Source organism: Penicillium cosmopolitanum, assembly GCF_028827165.1.
Source record: "Penicillium cosmopolitanum strain IBT 29677 chromosome Unknown utg000006l:49.0-5199605.0:1.0-5204138.0, whole genome shotgun sequence".
In the NCBI taxonomy this organism is placed as follows: Eukaryota; Fungi; Ascomycota; class Eurotiomycetes; order Eurotiales; family Aspergillaceae; genus Penicillium; species Penicillium cosmopolitanum.
Genome location: NW_026622676.1, coordinates 5171089 through 5194072, shown reverse-complemented (window position 1 = coordinate 5194072; position 22984 = coordinate 5171089). Strand labels below are relative to the sequence as shown.

Sequence of the window (22984 nt, the reverse complement as noted above, 5' to 3'; positions counted from 1 at the left end):
ACTAGCAGCGGAATCTCAGCGGCCTTGTAAACAAGGCTAAGCCTTTGATTTCAGCTGAAATCTAGGGTTCAGATATAGCGATGTGCAACCTAGAGGTTTGAATATAAGGAAGGTATGCTTAAATAGGAATCTGATATAGAAGGTACGTTTAGTTGCAGGATCTCAGCGGCCTTATAAACAAGGACAGGCCTTTAATTTCAGCCGAAATCTGAGGCTCAGAGATAGCGACGCCAGGGATATCAAAACCAAGACAGCCGCGCCTATAATAACTATGTTAGCCAGAACTTGGCCAAAGGTATAGTTTTTAAGAATAACAGTAAATATACTAAATGATTATTTACTAGAATGGTTATTCTGCTGACTGTTATAAAGCTGATATCTTTTATTTAATTAAAGTTTGCGGTAGACTGACGATAATAATAAGGTTAGGAATATGTTAAAATTAATACATATATAGATCGCTATAATGTCTGTTTAAAATTAGTAAGTCAGATCTAACTGAGGTAAATAGCCTTAAGACTAGGAGAATTATCGAGCAGTATTTTAAAGATACTTACTAAAAGATTAATCGTAGAGTCCTAGGTGTTGATTTTTATTTTTTGAAGACGTATGGTTGTTTTGAGAAGATAATGCGGGTGACGAACTTACGCTAGCCTTAACTTACCGACGGGCTAGTTAAGTTATATAACTACCTTATGTAAGTATAGCCTTAGGCTAATATCTATTTTTTACTTAGAAGACAAAGATATATATCTTCTATGGATATAAGTCAGTGTACTTTTAAGCTGCTACTTAGCCACTAAAATTAATTTACTTAAATTTGATCTTTATCGGAATTAAAAGTAGCCTAAGGTTAATCAATCTCTGATAATTTAAATATCTAATTAATATAACTAATTAATATAAATATTATAGGCTTCTACTCTCTATAGACTGTTACTAAGTATCTATCTTAACTTCTGAGTTGAGTATAAGTCGAATGTTTATATATTCTCCTTATATAATCTATAATTCTCCTATACAGAGACTAATTAGTATAAGACCAACTTAACTACCTAAACCTATTCTGTACCTACAGCCAACTTACTACGATCTTTAATATCGACTCTCTCTGCTTAAGTAGCTTAACCAAAATCTGAGGATTGACGAGTGCTTACAACGCTTTGGCCTATTTTCCTCCTACTACTATACTAGTTACTGTGCTAGTAAACCTAAAACTTACGCTAGTGATAGTAAAACTTACACCTATACTAATTATAAGACATATACCCTATATAAATACTCTGCTGCTTCTCTAAGGTATAAATCCTATATATAAGCTGTATAAATCCTACATATAAGCTACTCAGCCCCCCTATTTTACTAAACCCTAAGCTCGTCCGTACCGCTGATCACCCCTCGTACGTCTGAACTAATATTATTAGTTACTACGCTATATATACGCCTCCTTTTTTACAGCTAATAAGAACCTAATAGATACCGCCTGTCTAACTCTATACTCTCTGATAATATAAATTAAAGATAGTAGCTCTACAGTTTGTTGCTACTTATTTAAACAAAATACTTATCTTTTATGTAAAGGCTAAGTATCTTATATTTCCGCTGAAATATAAAGGTCTTATACTTTGGCTACTTAGTATACGAACTATTTATTTCAGCTAAAATATCTCTAAAAGATATAAAAATTCTAGATCTATAGTAATTAAAGCTAGCTAATAAGGCGGGATAGGTTATTAATAGGTTAGAATAGATTATTAATAGGTCGGAATAGGTTATTAATGGGTCAGAATAGATTATCAATAGGTCGGAATAGGTTATCAATAGGTCGAAATAAGTTATCAATGGGTCGGAATAGGTTATCAATAGGTTGAAATGGGTTATTAATAGGTCGGAATAGGTTGGAATAGGTTAGAATAGGTTAGAAGAGATTTTTGACAGGTTATTAATAGGTTCTACTAGGTTTTGCTGGGTTTAACCTACACTAGAACCAAATCAGCAGGAATAATAGGCTATCTTCTTCTGATATATCTCCTTTTACAACTAATCTATATACAATAAGCTAATTCTTTTTCTTTCTTTCTTTCTTTCTTTATTAGTGTAGGTATTCTCTCTTCTGTTTTCTTTCTCCCTTACCTTACTATAAATCCTTAATTAATTAATGGTAATTATGTTATAGAGTTAAAGTTAATATTCTAATTTTGTCCTATTATTATATAATAGGAATACAGAGACTCTTGGTTACTTAACCCTATTACAGAATACTACTATATCTTCTGGTAGCCAGAATCAATATCTTATCAATACCCTTAAGCCTTACAGCAAGCCAGACTTTCTCCGCCTAGTTGACCCTCTACTAATCCCTAACTTACTTCTATACGTTGGCCCTAATCGCAGAAAAGAATATCTACTATATAACAATATGGTACATAACGACTGGGTAAAATAGTAGATCAAGACTAATTTTGGGCGGGAAAGCAAAGTAGTGTGGGATTTAAACCGAAGTAGCAATATCTGGCAAGAATACAATTAGGTTGCATTAATCAAGAACAGAATACCCAAGGTTATATATAAGCAATGCGGTATAATTCTGGAGCATCCAATAAATAGTCTTCCGATAAAGAAAGGTTACTAAGGGACTTCTACAATAAAGAAGCATTTAGGTACTACAAACTATATCCGGGTAGGGCAGGGCAAAGGAGGCTTAGGGATTTCTCAGTTTTTAAAAACAAAGGTATAACCTTATTTCTCTTACATATATAATACTAATTAATCGTAGGTTTTAGAGTACTATTCCGGTCGAAATCCTCTTTTTATAAGAGTACTAGGAGGAGGAACTACTTTAGTTTACTACTATTAACCAACTACCGATGTAACTTTTCGAAGCTCCCGGGCTTAGCAAGATTATCCGTATTACCCGTTTAGCACCCTCTAAGCCCTTAATACCCTCTGCTAAAACGATACGTCGCCGCTTACACTCTATCGTTAAAATACGTCAGTAATCGGCCCTCCGAACCCTTCCTCCTAATACTTAGCTTTCGCTTACACTTAACTGCTGGACGTTACCCTATAATCAGATATTTATGGTAATAACTGCTTACTTTGTAGATACAAATTAGATTTACCAAGAGGTATTACTTAGATTTAAGCCAGTGCATAGCGTATACAGCGGTTCTAATCTGAGCTAAATTATTCTTCAGATTCTGGAGCAATATCAGATTAAAGATCAGATTTATAGAATTACCACCGACAACGTAATAAATAACAAAACAATGATTAAGGCCCTTTAGCAGAGTCTGCTACCTAATATAACTATTATCCGGATTCTCTGTCTTACATACGTTATCCAGCTGAGTTTAAATAAGCTTCTTAGGAAACTAAAGGTATCTCCTCAGAATAAGGATACTAAGACTAGATAGACTGAGCAGTATTCTGCTGCAGCAAAAAAGAATACCTAGAACTACAGTATTATAGCAATACTCAATAAGATTTAATATCTGGCTATATACGTTAATACCAGTCCTTAACGTCGTAAGACCTTTCTTTAACTCTAACCAAAAGAACCTTAACTAGTACCTATTTAAGATATTAAGACCCGTTAGAACTCTACCTTCTTAATGCTTCGCCGGGCTAAGCAAATTCGCCTATTATTTAAGCCTTTCTGTAAGGAATATAATTATACAGAGATACTCTTGACTAATGATAAGTAGCGACAAATTAACTATCTACTTTGTATAACTTAGCCATTCTTTGACTATACTACTAAGCTATCAAAAACAAAGGATATTATAACTTATCTTATCTTTAAGCTCTACAATGCACTCTTTAATCATTTAGAATAGACAAAAAAGCAGCTTAAACGTAAGCGTATTCTATAGAAGCAGTAAATATTAACAGCTTTAGATACTGGTTATGACAAACTTTGTATTTATTATATACAGACAGACTATATACAAGGGTATACCTTTACTGTTAGTATAATGCTAGTACCTAATAGCCGATTTTACTTCTTTCTCTCAGAAGACTAGGATTATAAGTAGCGGATAAGGTACCGAAGATTATTCTAGACAGCATTATCTCTATACTAGACCCGTCTCTTAGATAACCAATCTACTTCTAATCCTTAGACTTAGCCTATATCTACTTTACGGCTAAGTAAGATGTTGAGTAGTAATCAAAGAGCTATAAAGCCTACAGACGACGAAGTAAGCTAGTATCTAGACGGTGGTATGTAATCTCTTCTCAATATTTATTCATAATACTATATACTAATATCTACTATCTAGATCTAATTAAGATTAAGCCACTACAATACTAGCGTAAGAATTAATCCCGTTTTCCTGTGATCGTACAGCTTACTTAAGATATACTCTCTATTCTAGCAACCGGTATAGGTATTAAACGGCTTTTTAATACTATACATAATATCTGTTATTACCGACGTAGCTGTATAAACTCTGAAATAATTAAGGAACATATGTTGTTTCTTTGTTCGATACGATTTAATCTTAAAGAAGCAGAGACAAAGGAGCTAGAGCAGTACTTTTTCCTATAGGAGATTAAGGCAGTCCGAGAACTTAATATAGAGTATCTAGAGGAGGTTAAGGTTGAGATAGATAGTATTAGTAATTATAAGGAGGAAGATATAGTAGATCCTAAGGAGAGAGAGAAAATACCTAGCTTAGATAGTTATAATTATAAGGAGCTACAGCCAACATAGTCTCTACTGCTATTATAACCTCGTTACTCAGGACAAAAGCAAAAGGCTCGGACTAATAATATCTTTAAGGTTTACTAGTAATCAAATTCACTATCTTATAATTAAATTATTATAATCTGCTAGCTCTTAAGTTGTAATTTATTTATTAGGATAATAAGTTTATAATATGATATCTAATAAATATAAAGCATTCAACACCTTAGGATGGTAAACTTATACCTCAAATTACGAGCAGGAATTTTATAATTCTAGAAGTTATGTAAGCTTAGCATATTTACGCTATTTACACTAAAATAGGGACCCAGTAGGTTCCCACATAGGTTTTAGGTTAAGGGTCTCAACCTAAAACCTATCAATAGGTTATAGAATTGGACCTAAAACCTATTTTGGGCTAGGTTAGGTTAGGTTGGGTCATGGTTAACATGGGTTCTGGCGATGTCTAGGTATAGCCTAGGCCTATCAGATACCCTAGAAGATCCTACTATTGATAAGATTAACTATAAGGGCCTAGGGGCAGATCAGATGAATCATAGTAGGGCTATAGGCCTAGCTGTCTATAGTAGAACCCTAACTAGCTTCTAGGGCGTTAGGGCAGATATTCAGTCTGCCCTAATTAGCTTTAGCCAGCAGTGGCATACCTATCTTGGTATAGCGCCTGATCAGCTAGTCCTAGGGTCTCTCTTCTATAACCGCCTACGCCTAATCCCTAAGGCAGAAGTAGACCTTATTCTGTCTCAGGAGCCTAAGGCCCCTATAGCTCTCAAGCTACTACTAGACCGTCCAGTAGTTGAATTCTACTATCCTACCCGCTCTGGTATTAACCGCCCTACTGATAGGGTCTCGATTAGTTAATTTAATGAATTTATGAGCCTATATAGGGTACCTCAGGCAGCTACTAAACAGCCGATCTAGCTACCTAGCTATATACCCTTGATAGCTAGTAGCCAGGTAGATATAGGTATTCTGACCCAGCTACTTCGGGAGTTTCTTAGTAATCAACAGGCTACCTTCCGAAGCTCTAAGCAGCAAGAGGCTTTTTATCTGATGATGAAGCAGATACCCTATCTCTTCTTGATCCTACCTACTGCTGCAGGGAAGACTACACTATTTCTATTTGGGGCTAGTCTCTTTACGAACCAGGTTACTATCATCGTTATCCCACTAATCTCTTTAAAGCTAGATCTATTAGGGAAGACAGATACCTTAGGCCTAGGGCCTACTGCTTAGTCGCCTTTACTATACTCTCTGCCTAGTAGGTGTAGGATCCTTTTAGTCTAAATTGAGTATATGATTCACCTAAGGTTCCTAGATCTAGCTAGTACTCTAATTACCCAAAGAAGACTAGCTAGGCTGATTTGGGATGAATATCACCTGATTCCTCTATCCCAGAGCTATCGGCCGATTATAAAGCGTGCCTGGCATGCCCTAGCCCTTAGGGTTCCTATGGTCTTTGCTTCAGCTACTCTACCAAACTATCTGCAGACTAAGCTTATTGATATACTTCAGCTAGGTAATCAGCCCTATACCCTTAGGGCTAGCCTACTCTTGACACAGATGGCCTATAGGGTCTAAACCCTACCTACTAGGCTAGATAAGGCTAGATATCCTAGCTATATTAGCCAGTTTGTTAAGGAATTTGAGGCTACCAATGGTCCCTTTGGCCCTAGGGCTACTGCAAAGATAGTAGTCTTCTGCCGTACTAAAAAGCTGGTTAATAGGCTATTTGATTCCTTACAGCCTCAGGCAGCTAGATTCCACTCTGGGCTATCTGATAAGGATAAGCTAAGCCAGCTAGGAAGCTTTAGGGCAGGAACCCCTATCCTATTAGCTACTAGTAGAGTAGGGGCTGGTTACGATTTTCCTAATGTTAATCTTGTTATCCACTTCCTACCTGGTGCCTATGAGATGACTAATTTTATACAGGAATCTGGTAGAGCTGGTAGATCATCTGATAGTCTAGCGTAGTCTTACTGCCTAGTACAACCTTACTAGCTACAGCAGCCTCAGGCTAGCTCAGTACCTCAGACAGCAGAGAAGGCCTACTTCCAAAGCTATCTACTAGAACAGATCTGCCGCAGCGGATAATCTCTAGGGTTTTTGATTCAGAGGCCCTAGAATCATATGACCCTGCCTGGGCGCAGTGTGATCTCTGCGCTGACCGTCTAGCTACCTAATCAGCAGTGGTAGATAGAGTATACCAGACCCATCGGCAGAATTGGAAGGGTAGTGAGCTACTACCAAGGGCTATTCGTTTCTGGATAAACGAGCAGTGTCTTATCTGCTTTATTGCGTGGCTAGGTAAGCCTACTTCCCTACTTCCCTACTACCCTACTACCCTACTACCCTGCTACCCTACTACCCTACTACCCTACTACCTACCTACCTACCTACCTATCTATCTATCTATCTATCTATCTATCTATTATACTAATCTATTATATAGGAAGTGAAGTTCGAGGGCCTAGGCCAGACCTTAGGCATACACTTACTGTTTGTCCTCTTTACCAAAGAGTGGATATTCAGCAGTATATACAGCAGCTAGAGGATAGCCTAAACCCTCAGGCAGATAGCTGCTGCTTTAGGTACTATCTACCTACTAGGCTCTGTAAGGGCCCTCTACTTACCGATAAGAGAAAATTATGCCAAGCCCCTAGGCTACTACTATGCTTTTGGACCGCCTGCCATCTATTGTTTACTAAGCAGCCAGGCTTAGGTAAGCCTTATTTTAGTAAGGAATAGCTGCCTGAGGTATAGAAGCCTAAAACCTTCTAAGAGCCTCTTTAGAAATTAGATACTGAGATAGTAGGTACAGCGTAGATTTTCTACTGCTTTGCTAGTGGTTATGGAGATCTCCATAGCTATAGTGAGTAGATAGATTAGGTAGTAGGGTAGTAGATTAATTAATTTAGATACAGGTAATTAGCCTAATCTCTTTAAAATAGTAGATAGTAGCCTAGTAGTATATTACGCACTCACTAGCTAGTCGCACTATTAGTAGTTGGACAGTTGGTAGAACTTACTTTTGTTATCAAGTAGAATAACGATTTGCGCTGAGGGGGCTGGATTCGGCCTCTCAAGAGCAAACACCAATAAAGCCTTAAGTATCGACTTGCAACCGTACCGTAGCTGTACAAAGCCTTACACAGACTCGGGTCTTGTTGAGTAACTTTGAAGGGTATGCCAGATAGGGCGCTAAGTAGGTCAGTCTGATAGAGCTCCCCTACTTATATAGGTTTGTTACTTATGTAAAACTAGAAGAGTAATCCGAAAGGTATGTTACAGTAACTTAGATTAATTAATCGCGAAGAACTAAATATATATTGCCGAGCGAGCGTCCTTATATACCTAGCCCTTCTTATTACTTAATAAGACCGGGTCTTATCGCTAACATAGTTCCCGGCCGATCTGGACACCCGGCCGTCCTGGACACCCCATCCAAAACCGCCACTTCTTACTACCCTACCTAATTCAACTACCTACTATGCCACCAATTCGCACTGAATCCTCGCAGAAATTGGCGAATCAGGAGGGAAAGATCTTATTGGCCCTTTCCGATATCAAAGATGGCCGTATTAAATCCCTTCGCGCAGCCGCAAAGCTCTACCAAGTTCCTCTCTCCACACTACATACGCATGCCCACGGTCAACTCCCACGCGTCGATAAACGTCCATCAGGCCATAAATTGACCCAAAACAAAGAGGATTCGCTTACTGAATGGATTATCTCTATGGATACACATGGAGCAGCTCCCAGGCCCTCTACTGTACGCAATATGGCCAATATTCTACTAGCTGCGCGTGGTGATACTCTTCCATCTACTGTTGGTAAAAACTGGCCATCTTCGTTCGTTCAAAGACGTAAGGAGCTTCGGTCGCGTTTTTCTAGACGATACGATTACCAGCGCGCACTCAACGAGGATCCTAAAGCGATACTAGAGTGGTTTTCGATGGTGCAACGTACGATCGAGGAGAACGGTATCCAACCGGAGGATATCTATAACTTCGACGAGACCGGATTCGCAATGGGCCTTATATCAGCGCAGAAGGTTATTACACGAGCTGATTACTACGGTCGGGCATCACTATTACAACCGGGAAATCGTGAATGGGTTACTGCGATTGAGACGATATGCGCTGATGGGTATTCGCTCCCACCGTGTATTATATTCAAGGGCCAGGTTTATATTGCTGGTTGGTTTGAAACGAATCTACCTAAGGATTGGCGGATTGAGGTATCGAATAACGGTTGGACTACTGATGAAATCGGTTTACGCTGGCTGCAAAAGCTGTTTATTCTATATACGACTTTACGTACACGAGGACGATTTCGGCTATTAATCCTTGACGGACATGGTAGCCATCTAACGCCTCAGTTCGATCGAATATGTGCTGAAAACGATATTATACCACTCTGTATGCCTTCGCATTCATCGCATCTACTACAACCGCTTGATGTTGGGTGTTTCGCTGTTTTGAAGCGTACATACGGTCGATTTGTGAGCGATTTAGCCCGAACTGGCTATAATCATATCGACAAGCTTGATTTTCTAGCAGATTATCCTCGCGCACGATTAGAAGCTTTCCAGCTAAATATCGTACAAAGCAGCTTCGCAGCTTCTGGTATAGTACCAGTTAATGCAGAAAGAGTGCTTTCTACGCTTAATATCTCTATCCGAACACCCACACCACCTAGCAGCAGACCAAACAGCAGATCTAGCCAATTTACACCAAAAACGCCTAGAACAGCGATTCAGCTAGAAAAGCAAGCTTCTATGCTTAAAGAGCTATTAAAGCAGCGATCACACAGCCCGCCTACACCATCAAAAATCATGCTTGATCAGATTATCAAGGGCCACTGTATAGCGCTACACAACACTGCGCTACTAGCAAAGGAGAACTCCGATCTACGTGCAGCGAATGAAAAGAAACGTCAAAAGCGCACTCGATCGACTAGGCAGATCGCTCACGAAGGGGGGTCTATCGGTTGAAGAGGGCCTACATCTAGCTCAGCAGCCAATTAAGCCTGTAGAAGCTGATGAGGTAGTATCGCATATGCAGGACAATTTACCTACTCAGCAGGATCAGCCACGCAAGAGGGCCCTGCCTACATGTAGTGGATGCGGGAAGATTGGGCATAAGATCAATCAATGTAAAAAATCGCTAGTTTAGGATTAATTAATGCGTTTTGGTTGCGATATCCTATTTTAACATTTTATCATGGGGGTGGGTGTCCAGGACGGCCGGGTGTCCAGATCGGCCGGGAACTACGTTAATCTGTTCCGGGCTTATTACTAATAAGTTCCTTCTTATTACCGATGAGTATCTGTTGCGTTACCCTACTGATTACGTAACGTTGAGTCGTTAGTGATCGTAATCCTGTGTCTTTTAGGGTTACGTAGCACGAGACTGTTATGTGATAGTGATCCCTGTCTTCTGGGCTAAGTTAGTTGGCCGTAATCCTTCTGTTATATCTACGCTAGTTCCTGTAATCTACAGGGTTCGTTGTATTCTATAATATTACTCCCTCCTTTTAGCCCTTTAGTCCCTAAAGGTTCTTAAACCTGTAAGTTCCCCCTAGTGTTTGTTTTTCTTATTTTTATTTTTCTAACCACTGTCGTTATGTCTTTAGCGAAGTCGTCCGTCTGCAAGAACTAGTTAGTCAAGCGTATCTCTGAAGAGAGTTACCAGTCTGTTGTCCCCTACGACCGTTGCGTTCGCCTTAAGTAAGTCTGTATCTGCACCGACTGTTCCGACCGTTGTGGTAATTATGTAAAGGGTGGTGGTAGTATAAAGTGTGAGATATCAAATCCTACTTTTACTGATGCCGAATGGCATCGATTAGTAAAGTTACAAAATTCTTTAGAGAAAGAGAAGGAGGTAATCCTGGCCAAACTTCTTTATCTCTGAAAGTAAAAACGGTTGCTTTAAAAACGTGCTGGCGATTTTATCGCTCATAACTATAAGGAGATCGCTGAGCTAGAGAAGCTTAAGCGTCGCGAAGCTAAAGAGAAAGATTGTCTTGAAAAAGAGCGTATTGAGAGTAAGCAAAAAGAATATAAGGCCGGGCCTTCTTATACTGCTTCTGAGAGTAACCAACGTATCTTTGATGCGAATTGTCAGATTCTTACGGCAACGTCCGATGATCCTAGTCTGATACAGATAATTACGTCGACCGATCTGTCGTTGTCTACTTTCTAGGACGACCTGGATACCTTCTTCGTTCCTGTCCCTGTGGTATCTTCTTTACCTTATAGTAATACTGTTGAACCAGCTGGTGGCAGTCCCTTAAATTCTTGATAGGTTCCTATATGTTCTCTGAGGTAGGGTATCCTTTCTATTTCATAAGTAGCTATTGCTAATTATTATGCTATCTGTCTTATAGGATCTCCTTAACCTTATATTCTTCCTTACTGATTTTGTTGATTTTAATATTAGTAGTATCTAGTGTATTTTCTGGTACGGGTTCTAGTAACGAAATATAGAACGTTAGGTATATTTTCTTTATGCTTTCCGGTAGCTTTAAGTGATAATTAACTAGTCCTATTTTTTCTTTGATTTTAAATAGTCCTAGTTTTAAGTAGTTGAGTTTTGAGCTTAGTTGCTTAGTTTTGATATTTTGACGTAGGAGGTATACCTTTTTTCTCTTTTTAAAGTTAGGTCCCTCCTGGTAGCCTTGGTTGTAGTAGTGTTTTATCTGTAGATTAAAAAACTTAATGTCTCTAGCCAGTTAGAGATATAGTTGCTTAAGTTCTGTGGCTAGAAGCCGCAATACTTCTGCCTCTGTTTGTTTTCTGATAGTTTCTCTGATGATTAAGGGATTATACCTATAGTTTACAAAGAATAGAGTTTCTTTTGTTATTGTATGTATAGCGTTGTTGTACGTAAATTATGCTAGTAGTAACAGTCCTGCCTAGTTATTTTGCTAGTAGTTTACGTAGTGCCTTAGGTACTGTTCTAAGGTTTAGTTTGTTTATTCTGTCTAGCCGTTCGTTTGTGGATAATAGGCGGTAGAGAGTCTATACTTAATGCCTACTAAATCTGCAAATAATTACTATATCTTACTTATAAAGAGCTTATCTCTGTCTAATATTATCTTCTGAGGTATTCTATAATTAGCGAATATATATCTGAACAATAGAAATACTATAGTTTTGGCGTTGATTATTTCTGTTATTAGTATTATATATAAATACTTTGTTAATTGATCTATAACTACTATAATTATATTGTGTCTGTCTAACTTAGGTAGTTTAGTAATAAAGTTAATCGTAATCTACTCCTATAGTTTTGTCAGAATCTCTAAGTTCTGTAATTTACTATATAGGGTGTATTGTAATGGTTTGTTTCGCTGATATATGTTATATTGTTTAATATATTTTCTAACCTTTCTATATATGCTTAGGATATAGTAGTTCCTCGATAGGTGTTCTACTGTTTTTTCTACTCCTATATATCTATGTGCTAGGTTGTTGTAGTTTCGTTGTATTGCTTTGTCTTAAAGTTGCTGTAGGATATAGATTAATCTATTATTGTTTCTGATATAGTCCCTATCTATTTCTTTTCCTATAATTAGATTATTGCTAAGACTTTCTTTTAATCTTTTAAGCTAATTATTGTCTTAGATCTCGCTGGTAGCGGCTAGGATCTAGTAATTATACACTAGATGGCCGTCTTTGTTTATCTTAAGTATGGCCGGAACGGCTTCCTTAACCCCTATTGCATAGTTAGGTCTTCTGCTAAGTATATCTGTCTGGCTATTGGCCGTACCTAGGCAATGTTTAATCCTATAATTATATCTTACTAAGGTTTCTGTCTATTATACTTGTCGTCGGGTTAGTTCTTTTGTGCTGGTAAAGAAGGTAAGGTTCTTATAATCTGATTTTATAAGAACTTAGTGGCTTACTTCTTCTAGGTATACCCTCTAGATCTTGAGTACTAATACTATAGCTAGCAGCTCTTTATCGTAGATGTTATAGTTAATTTCTGCGGGTATTATTTTTCTGGACTAGAATACAACTGGTTAGGGTTTCCCGTTATCCTCTGGTTGAGTAAGTTATGCTCTAAGTATATAGTCTAATATATCGGTTTCTACTGTATATAGCTTATTTAGATCTGCTGGTGCGAAGATTATTCGTTTAACAAATAATTTCTTGAGTTTATTAAATAAATTTTCTGATTAGTCATCCTAGACCTACTTTTGGTCTTTCTTTGTTAATTTATTAAGGTCTACTATAACTTTTCCGAACCTATTAATTAAACGTCGGTAGTAGTTACACAACCCTAGAAACTGTTGAACTTCTTTTACGTTTTTAGGTATCGGCTAATCTAGAATACTCCTAATTTTGTCTTCTTGTATACTAAATCCTTTATTACTAATTACGTATCCTAGGAAATCTGTTTCCTTAACGTAGAATTTATACTTCTTAAGTTTAAGTATAACCTTAGCTTCTCTAAGCTTCTGTAGTACTTTCTTATTATGTTGTACGTAATCTTCTATAGTTTTGGAGAACACTAGGATATTGTTGAGGTATGCTATTATAAAGATATCTAAGTATTCTTCTAATACGCTGAAGATAAATCGTTAAAATACTATAGGTACGTTTGTAAGTCTAAATAGCATAACTGTATACTTAAAATATCTGTATTTTGTTCTGAACACTATTTTCTACTTATTGCCTGCCTTAATCCTAAGGCGGTTGTATACGTTGGTAATGTTGTATTTGGTAAAGTAAATACTTCCTTGAATGTAATCCTGTATTTCCTAGATAAGGGGTAACAGATGTCGATCTTTGATAGTAATCTTATTTAAATACTGATAATCTATATAAAGTTAAAGACTTCTATCCTTCTTACCTACAAAGATAATCGGATATCCGGCTGATGATAACGATTTCTGGATGTATCCCTTCCTGAGATTCTCTTTAATGTATCCTCTTAGGGTTTCTGATTCTAATGGTAATAGTTAGTAGATTAGTCTGAAGGTCGGCTCCTTACCTTCCTTAATCCTAATCTTATGGTTAAACAGACTATACTCTGGGAGTATACTATCTGCTAGTACCTTAAATATATCCTAGTACTCTTAGTACTCTATAGGTATCTGTGTTTCTTCTTCTGTTGTGCAGAGGGCTTATTATAATTTATAATGTATTATAATATATTCTCTGAGTTTGTCGTCCGATATATCGGGTCCCTATTCCGTTGTTACAAGAACGTTAATATCTATAATTCTTTCTAATACCCTACCTCTAGGCCGCTGACTCTATTTAAGTTTACCTTCGTACGGGTCGCAATAGGTACCTACTGTCCCGGGGCTAGGTTCTTCAATACTTAGTAGTTCTTTTTCTGTCTATATATCTGCTGTCTTTAGATATTTGCAGTAGTCGAAGTAGATCTTATCCCTTTGCTAGTTGATTCTTAGACCGTGCTTTCGTAGCTATAGTATACTAATAATTACGTTGTATTGTCCTAATATAATCCCTAAGGTACCATTACGGCATATTACGTCTACCGTAGATAGCTTTTCTTATATATATAACCTTTCATATACTAGATACTACAAAAAACACACAACTTCACTCCAGAATCTTATGTAGTAGCATATCCGAAACCGAATGGGCCTTTTATGGCTATTCGTAAGAAGACTTATCTCTGAGAAAGAGTACACTTCTGATTAAAATCGTCCTGAAAACAATGACGAGATTAGACGGAGTGTACGGACGACTACTATCGTACTGTTAGAATTCCCCTCGTAAAGCTGCGAAACCCCTGAATTAAAACCATTCGAGTTCATTCAGATAGGAGACGCAGAAGACCCCCAGTTCTCAGGAAAATCGCGCAATTCCGGCACAGGAAGAGGGCCACGTCACATTAGGCCGCGTGATTTTAAGAAGCTAAGAGAGGATCTGCACGATCAACAACAGATAGGTAGGGATTAGCCATTATTACTGGCCCTAATTACCCGAGTCATCCCGAGAAAAGTATCCTTCCGACGAGAATACTCCGGACATAGTCCGAAGTACGGAAGTAAAAGAAAACAAAAAGGAAAAGTGTGAATAATAAACGGATCAGACCGAAACTGTCCGAAATCATACGCTGCCTTCCCTCCAAGAAACCGCCTCGATATCCAAAAAAATGCTAACCGATACCCCTACCCCCCGTCCGCTCTCGCCTGGTACAGAGCGAATCTTGTCGACTCTGCCGACGCAAATAAGCGACAACTATCGGGGCCTTCTCAATGGACCAGATGCGCAAGGGCATCTCCAGATGTTGAGAGAACATAAACGGATATATCGAGAAGGAATCGAACAAGCTCGAATAGAAGCTACTGCCGCTGCCGCTAGAGAAGCTACGCGATCCGTTCCGGTCGCTACCCCTTCTGTTACGCCAGCTAGCATTCTAACTCCTGTTCGATCGGAAGTAGATGATCAAGTTCGAGCACACCGAGAAGTAAAGAAAGCTTTGCTGAAACAAGTCAAGGGAATCCGGGACTATCATAGAACGGTTCAGTACGACGCTGCCCAGAAGTTCCTTCTTAATTGCGAACGTTTTTTTGCAGAAACAGCCCGTTTCGCTGGCGTCAAACTTAATGATGATGATAAGGTTGCGCACGCGCGTAGAGCCCTGGTGAAAAGAGCAAATGAACAATGGGAGACGCACCGCCGTCAATGTGCGTTATCGTTCCAAGACGAAATCAGAACGTGGCCCCAGTTCAAAGCATAGATCCTGCAAGCATTTGGTAAACACCTCGGAAAGACACGGAAATGGGAACGCTTCGCAACCATGCGTCAGGGAGATCATCAGTTATTCAACGAATACGCTACAAATAAGAGTGCTGCCGCAGCAAACTGCGAAGATATGCAGATTCATAAGGATATTCTGACCCAGTTCATTATCACCGGCGCGAAGCCATATCTCCAGCAAGAATGGGAAATGGACCGCGAGCAACCGAAAGCTCTCAGGGATATTATCGACCGGTTTATTGCATACAAACGAGGCAATATGCGTGGTACCCGTATCAGAGGTGCCATACAGGACCAAGGAGATCCAATGGATCTAAGTGCAATGCCGACCACCTCTGGCCGTTCGCGAAACCGCCGTCCGAAAAAGACCCTGAGAGACGCCTGTTTTGGCTACGGACGATCAGGACACTTCAAAAGAGACTGTCCGCAAGCTAAACCGGCGGAAAACTAGATCGGACTAGCAATATCGAAGCGCTTGTTAGTCGAATAAAGAAGGCTTCAACAGTTCAACTGCCGGACGATCCTCTAGACCCGTTAGCGTCTGTGTCAAAGCGATCAGATACTGATACAAAAGGATCAGTTATCTCCGCGCAGTTACTCGCAATGGGAGATTCTTTACTCTTCTATAGGGCAGCGCTAGGCAAGCATGGCGCGGGTGCGCGCGTTAAGGCTTTGCTCGATTACAGGGCGTCTCATACGTTTATCTCACGCGAGACCCTACAGAACAGTCCGAATCTAGGCTCAGCCAAGAGAAATAGTCAGGAGCTGCGCGTGAAGATGCCTGATAGTGGCCGATTGGTCACGGATACATCCATCCAGATCCCGCTCGCTCTAGGTTCCTGGCGTGGTATAGTTACTGCGTGGATACTGGACCTGCCAGACTATGAGTTTATTTTAGGAAGAGACTTCCTACGCTCGGTAAACCCTTCGATCGACTGGGTAAGCTCACGGATGAAGATACGTGACCATCAAGGAACCCATATAATCGAATCGGTTGGATCCAGAATCACCCTATCGTGTGATGACGCCTGCTTTAACCTCCTGTCAGCAAAGCAAGCTAATAGAGCTATACGCAAGAGAGGTACTGAGGCTGCATTATTTGTTTTACGGCCACAAGACAAACCGACCAAAGCTGAACAGATTGAGTGTATTCCGACCCATCACGATCCGAAGGTTATGGAGGTCTTGCGGAATCACTCTAAAGTCTTTCGAGATGCGCTTCCGGACGAGCTTCCGCCAGAACGTGCAATATCTCACACTATTCACACTGGTGATGCTAAGCCAGTTAACGTCAATAGCTATCCGCTATCGGACGAGAAGCTCCAAGAGCAGATGCGTCAGGTTGAGGACCTACTAAAGAAAGGATTGATCCGACCCTCTGCAAGCGCGTGGGGCTTCCCGGTTATCTTCGTAAAGAAACCAAACGGTACCTGGCGAATGTGTATCGACTATCGAGCCTTGAATAACCTAACAGCCAAGAATGGTTACCCATTGCCACAAATCCAGGATCTCTTGGACCGTGTTGGAACGGCAAAGTTCCTGACCAAGATTGATCTCGCAGCCGGATATTGGCAGATTCGAATGGATCAGGACTCAGTCGAAAAGACGGCTTTTAACACAATATGGGGAAAATACGAGTGGCTTGCCATGCCCTTTGGCCTGTGTAACGCTCCAGCAACATTCCAGACGACTATGAACGAGACGTTACGTCTGTTCTTAGGCAAGTTTGCTATTGTCTATCTCGATGATATCCTGATCTACTCAGATACGCTGGAGGAGCATTACGGGCACCTTGATAAAGTCCTAGAGGCACTCGGAAAGGAGCAATTGATCGCTCAGCCTGCGAAATGCTCGATTGCAGTCACGGAATTAGAATTCTGTGGCCATATTATCGGAAATGGACAGATTCGTCCAGTACCGGGGAAGGTCGAAATCATTCGAACCTGGCCACGCCCAAGAAACGTTCACGAAGTTCGCCAGTTTGTCGGCTTAGCCACCTATTACCGAAGGTTTATTCGTGGATTCGCGCAAATTTGTGTGCCTCTTCATGAACTATTCAAGGAAACGGACGCGGACCTACGAAAGCAGAAGTTTAGGCCTGTCGCTTGGACGATTGCGTGTGAAAGTGCCTTCCGAACACTTAAGAATGCGCTGGTTGATGCCCCTGTATTGATCCAGGCTGATCGTAGCAAGCCATTTATTATCGAAACTGATGCGTCTGAATGGGCGATTGGGATGGTATTGCTCCAGCTAGGCGAAGATAGGATCCTACACCCTGTTGCCTTTGACGGCCGGAAACTAACAGGTGCGGAACTGAACTATCCGGTTCACGAGAAGGAACTTCTCGCTATCAAAGAGGCCCTCCGAAAATAGGATCAATATATCGAGAATGGCACGACAACCACGATTGTTACCGACCACGCGAGTTTGCAATATCTTCAGACGACAGTCGTCTACAGCAAACGGCTAGCGCGTTGGGTCGAAGAGTTTCAAGAGTACGATCTGAAGATTCAGTATCGGAAGGGATCGGACGCAGTAGTCCCTGATGCGCTGAGTAGGAGACCGGATTTTATTGAAGACGGTCCTGCGAACGTATCGAAATCCCGACCGGTGTGGGACGTCGCTCTTAATATAACTGAGGCAGTCGAATACTCTCGAACTGTCATGCAAGTCCCCGAAGAAGAATGGTACGATGCTACCGTACGCTTTCTGGAAGGCCAGAAGCTGCCGAATAATAAACTCACTGCAAGGGCTGTCGCTAGGTTCGCTCCGAACCTAAGCTTACGCGATAGCAAAGATGCGGGAGAGCGTGTACTAGTCTTTGCCCACGAGGATGGGCTCTGTGTACCGTTTATAGAGCAAGCCTTCCGTGGAGACCTGTTGCATTGGGTACACAAGGAATTCGGTCATTTAGGCTATCCAGGCCTGAATGGAGTAGTCAAACCGCGAGGTTAGTGGCCGCAAATAAGATACGATATTGAGCAAACATCCAAGAACTGCCCCGAATGTCAGGTTTCGCAAGGTTCAAGAAAGTCGTTGGAACGAGAGACAGCGCAGCACATGGTAACTGCAGGAATTCGCCCGTTCCAGAGATGGGGGATTGACTTTATCGGTCGATTACCGACGACACCGAACGGTAACCGATGGATTATCACTGCTATTGATTACGCGACTGGGTGGCCAGTTACGCAGGCCGTTCCAAAAGCAGATGAAGAGACCGTCGGACAGTTCCTTCATGATCGAATCTTTGCAGATTATGGCGCTCCGATAGAGCTTATATCGGATCAAGGCACAAGTTTTATGTCGGGTGTAGTTGCACACTACTTAAAACTCATGCAGACAAAGCATAAGACAACGACCCCTTATCACCCGCGAACAAACGGCAAGGTCGAAAACTTCAACGGTTTAATCGGTCGAATGCTCACGAAATATCTCATAAATAAACCGACAAAGGCGTGGGACTTATATCTGTCGACTGCAACAGTAGCCGCGCGTTATCATCAACACGCAAATACAGGTTTTAGCCCCTACTACCTTGTGTATGGAATGCATCCACGATTACCCAGCGACGATTCAGAACTCCCTCAGCCATTCAGCAGTCGTAAGGTTGAGTTGGAACATGTGCAGGATGCAAGAACAAAAGCGAATGAACTCCTCCTAGTGCGTGCAATCCGGACGAATCGGGTCCGTGACAGTCTAGTCACGAAAACAAGCTTTCAGAAGGGCGCTTGGGTTCTCGTCAGAAACGAAAATGGCAAAAAGTTTGAAAGCAAGTGGTTCGGACCGTATCGGGTCCTCGAAAGCCATCCACTTGGGACGTACGCTCTCGAAGAGCCAAATGGCCGCGTACTAAGGAATCTTATCAATGGATCTCGACTTCTGGAAGCAAATGTGACGAACCCCACACGATTGTGGACGTCACCGGCAGCAAGAAACGCTATGAGGCGGGCCGGGATTCGCTTAAGGCGACCCGAGGAGCTGCAGAAGATCCTTGAAAAAGAAGATTCCCCTCCTACATACTCGGATTTATCTACGTTCACTCGAGAAGAATGGGATGAACTTAGACGCAACGGTGCGCGTCACGAGAAGGTAGGGAGAGGATGCGATCGCGTTGCGCGTTATTGAGAAGAACAGAAGTCTTCCGCGCAGAAATAAAAAGGACTGGGAGGAAATCCAGTCAGAAGCTTCAGAAAGCGACAATTCGTTGTCGGACGAAGGTCGAGATAGCTCCCTTCATAACAAAGATCGAGAAGATTCCTCTCTTTGTGAGCCCGCAGGGGAGCAATCTGCTCCGGCGGAAGATATTCAAGGCGGTCAGGACGCTGACGCAGCTAAGCGAATATTGTTCGAAGGACCTCTAGCTGTTGTTATTCCTACAAAAAGAACTGGAAGACACTAGAAGTATTCTGAATTGAGATTGAGGAAACTATGGCATATGAATGAGATCCCGCAGGATTGAATGAAAACGCCATTAAAACTCCTCAAGGAAACATACGAGCGAGAGCGCTCACAACCCGAAGATGTTTCCGGGTTTGGCAACCTCAGTAGGTTGCAGTTGGCCGTGCTCGACAAGAAGAGCGCGAAGACGTCCACGATCGTGGACGAGTCTCTCCAGATCCAGGTCGAGACGCTCATGAATCGCGCGGAAGCGAGGCCAGTCGGCCTGGTCAAGGGAGACCGAAAAGCAAGGATCGGTCAGCGCCGAAGAGTAAAAGCTCTCGACCAAGGCAGAGCCAGACGCAGAAGGACGCGAGAAGACAGTGGGTGCTTGGGCACGCGCAGGCGAAACGACCGGAGTTCGAGCAAAGCCGTACCCAGGGGTGCTAGGGCTGGCAGATGCAACCGGAGCGGCCGGAGCAAGCGGAGCGGCTTCAGCAAGCGAAGTATCGTGAGCAGCCGAGATAGCGCGCTCAGCGGCGAACGCCTTCACCGCAGGATGGCCAGGGTTTTCCTCACGAAGCACGTCGATGAGGAAGCGGGGAAAACCGTCCGCCTCGGCGCGGAACGAACAGCGTGACTGGCCGGCGCCGTACGCGCAGTTTGCGCACGCACCGTCGAAAACAGGTCGCTTGTTGACGACCGCAACGACGCAGGAACCAAAAGGCCCGTCCTGATTCACGCACTTCTTGCAGCAGTCGCGCGCAGGAAGTTCATGACCGATACGCTGCACGTACGCAGCGCGGAGTTGCGAGGGAGCCCCGCAAGACTTAGGACCGTGTCGCCAGTTCACGTTGCGAACGGGAACGATTTGGAGCAGGGAAAGCTCCAGGGCGGACTTGAACAGGCTTGTGTCGGGGTTGTCGTCATCGTCAAGGCCCGCACGGCCTGGAGACGCGTTAGTAAACAATCAAACACGTTCTCGAAAAACAAACAAACTCACTGAACGTGTCCGACGTGCCACGCTTTGGCATAGGAGATCCGCTCGCCGTCGCGCGCGAGCTACGAGATCGATGGATCAGGGCGAGTTCATCTCGCTCGGAATCGGGCTCGGAATCAGGCTCGGAAGATTGCTTTTCCGCGCGAGATCGTCGTTTATCTACGCGATTGGACGCGATGACGACTTTGGGGGTCCTTTTCGGAGGAAGGCCACGCTTGGTGGACGGGGTGGTGGGTTTCGCTGCAGAAGAATGTCAGCAATGACGCGCGAAACGCGACAGCCGCGCAAAGCGAGGCTCCGGATTGCGACTTACCCATGATAGAGAAGCGCAGAATGGTTCGAAGCGATAGTGAGATGAAGATGGTGAGATGGAAATGGCGAGATGGAGATGGATGAAAGGAAGAAGAGGTTTCGGAATGGCCGGCGACGCGCTTTTGTCAACAACAACAACACGCCGCCGCTCCTTCCGTGAACAAAGCCATCCGCTCCTGCCCGTTTGCTCACGATTGAGGCCATTCGCACCTGACGTCAACAACACGCGCACGTGACGCGCGGGTCGACTCGGCACTATTCGTTCCGGCCGAAATCGAACACAACGACCGTTCGATTCCGACCTTTTGCAAATTCTTTTTGAAAATAAGAAACTTGAGGACAAGTTTCGTCTAGGTGGGGGAGGATGTGATCCCCAAGGTGCCATTACGGCATGTTACGTCTACCGTAGATAGCTTTTCTTATGTATATAACCTTTCATGTACTAGATACTACAAAAAACACACAACTTCACTCCAGAATCTCACTAATTTGGTAATGTCGAAATATATAGATTCTAAGTGGTTACCGATGACTATACTGATCTATCGGGTGTGGTACGTGATTTCTGTGCTTAGTGGTTTGTTGTTGAGTTCTACTAGCGGTGTAACTTTATCCTTCTTAATAGTTAGTACTTCGTAGGCTAAGCTAAATCGTAGGTTTATAAAGTTTCCTGCGGCTCCAAAGTCTATTATGACTCGTGCTTTGATAAGAGTGCCGTTGGGTAGTTTTATTAAAGCTTCTGTCTTTATATATTTACCCTATACCGATGCTGTAAGTTATTGTCTCTACTCTAGGCGTTATAGTCGCTGCAATAGCTTAGGTTTAATTTCTCTATAGTCTAGTTTGCCTTATATATACGTTCTGCAGTCGTAGTTGTAGTATCTAATTACGGCTCTGAGGTCGTGATCTGGGTGTTGTACATATCTAATATAAGCGTAATCTTCTCTGTGGCATAGGTATATTCCTTCTGTACTAGTGACGTACGGCGCTGGCTCGTTGTCGTCTGATTCGTTAAAGAGGATCCTTTAAGGGTCTCTAGGGGCTATACTATCTGTTTCGTAGACCTGCTGTAATTCTTGCTCCTCTTAGTAACTTATCTAGTAGTCCTCCGGTAGGGTTTCTGGGATTTTCTGTATTTCCTGCTTAGTAAGAGTTATCTATCTTCAGAGAAGCTCTTAAATCGTCTGAGGGAATTTGTTGTATCTTAGGGACTCTTAAGGTATTTCTAGGACTTCTGTCATTGGTCCCTAGGAGTTAATAGGTTTCTATACGTACTAGGTCTACCCTTGACTTTCTACTATATCTAGGTTAATCTGTGGATACTGTTCCTGTCTATTGTACTCTTTAAGCTTAGAGTCAACTAAGGTTATAAGCCCCTATATATTAGGTTCTAGCTCTGCCTTTTGTTTACTGGTGCGCAATAGTGGCTATCCTGCCGCCTACTGGTCTGGTAGAATTACGCTCTTTCTAACCTGTTTTTCCTGGGTTGGTGTATTTCCTGTTGTATTGTTTTTGGGTTTCGTCCTATAGTGTCTATTGTCTTATATTGTGGCCTTTCTTAGGATACTTGTCTTAGGCGTTGGTCTGTCTTGTAACAGTGTTCTTAGGACGTTCTTTGTCTTATTCTGTATTTCTTTCTGAGTCGTATAGAGTTGCTGTATTTTTTCTACTCCGGTAGTATCGTACGCCTCTCATTCCTGAGTTGTATATAACTGCTGTGGCTTTTTGTCGTTTCTCTTACTGCAATAATCTCTTAATATGTGGCCTGGCTTGCTATAGTTGAAACAGAGTCTGTTGTCTTTCTGTTGCTTCTGTTCTTCGTCTGGAAGTCTTGCTGCGT

At 41.9% G+C, this 22984-nt stretch overlaps 6 protein-coding genes across 6 annotated transcripts; 4 read left to right on the top strand and 2 right to left on the bottom strand.

Moving 5' to 3' along the window:
* Positions 1–2221: 2221 nt before the first annotated feature.
* On the top strand, positions 2222–3707 carry N7509_006465 (uncharacterized protein; the record flags this gene model as incomplete). The annotated part of the gene is made up of 8 exons (XM_056631102.1): positions 2222–2437; positions 2608–2731; positions 2884–2981; positions 3033–3083; positions 3198–3251; positions 3291–3380; positions 3472–3528; positions 3600–3707. Coding segments are annotated over 8 exons (798 nt in total), but the record flags the coding sequence as incomplete, so codon positions are not given.
* A 450-nt stretch (positions 3708–4157) lies between these two features.
* N7509_006464 (uncharacterized protein) lies at positions 4158–4717 on the top strand (the record flags this gene model as incomplete). Its single annotated transcript, XM_056631101.1, has 2 exons — positions 4158–4202; positions 4553–4717. The coding sequence occupies 2 exons, from the start codon at positions 4158–4160 to the stop codon at positions 4715–4717; spliced, it is 210 nt and encodes a 69-aa protein (XP_056490403.1).
* Positions 4718–11092: 6375 nt separating this feature from the next.
* N7509_006463 (integrase zinc binding domain-containing protein) lies at positions 11093–12160 on the bottom strand (the record flags this gene model as incomplete). The annotated part of the gene is made up of 4 exons (XM_056631100.1): positions 11093–11410; positions 11651–11670; positions 11779–11883; positions 12034–12160. Coding segments are annotated over 4 exons (570 nt in total), but the record flags the coding sequence as incomplete, so codon positions are not given.
* A 2687-nt stretch (positions 12161–14847) lies between these two features.
* On the top strand, positions 14848–15435 carry N7509_006462 (uncharacterized protein; the record flags this gene model as incomplete). The annotated part of the gene is made up of 1 exon (XM_056631099.1): positions 14848–15435. The coding sequence occupies one exon, from the start codon at positions 14848–14850 to the stop codon at positions 15433–15435; it is 588 nt and encodes a 195-aa protein (XP_056490401.1).
* Positions 15436–15495: 60 nt separating this feature from the next.
* N7509_006461 (uncharacterized protein) lies at positions 15496–15906 on the top strand (the record flags this gene model as incomplete). Its single annotated transcript, XM_056631098.1, has 1 exon — positions 15496–15906. The coding sequence occupies one exon, from the start codon at positions 15496–15498 to the stop codon at positions 15904–15906; it is 411 nt and encodes a 136-aa protein (XP_056490400.1).
* Positions 15907–19962: 4056 nt separating this feature from the next.
* On the bottom strand, positions 19963–21149 carry N7509_006460 (DUF3716 domain-containing protein; the record flags this gene model as incomplete). Its single annotated transcript, XM_056631097.1, has 3 exons — positions 19963–20780; positions 20836–21072; positions 21146–21149. 3 exons carry the CDS (start codon positions 21147–21149, stop codon positions 19963–19965), a joined length of 1059 nt encoding a protein of 352 aa, XP_056490399.1.
* Positions 21150–22984: the final 1835 nt, after the last annotated feature.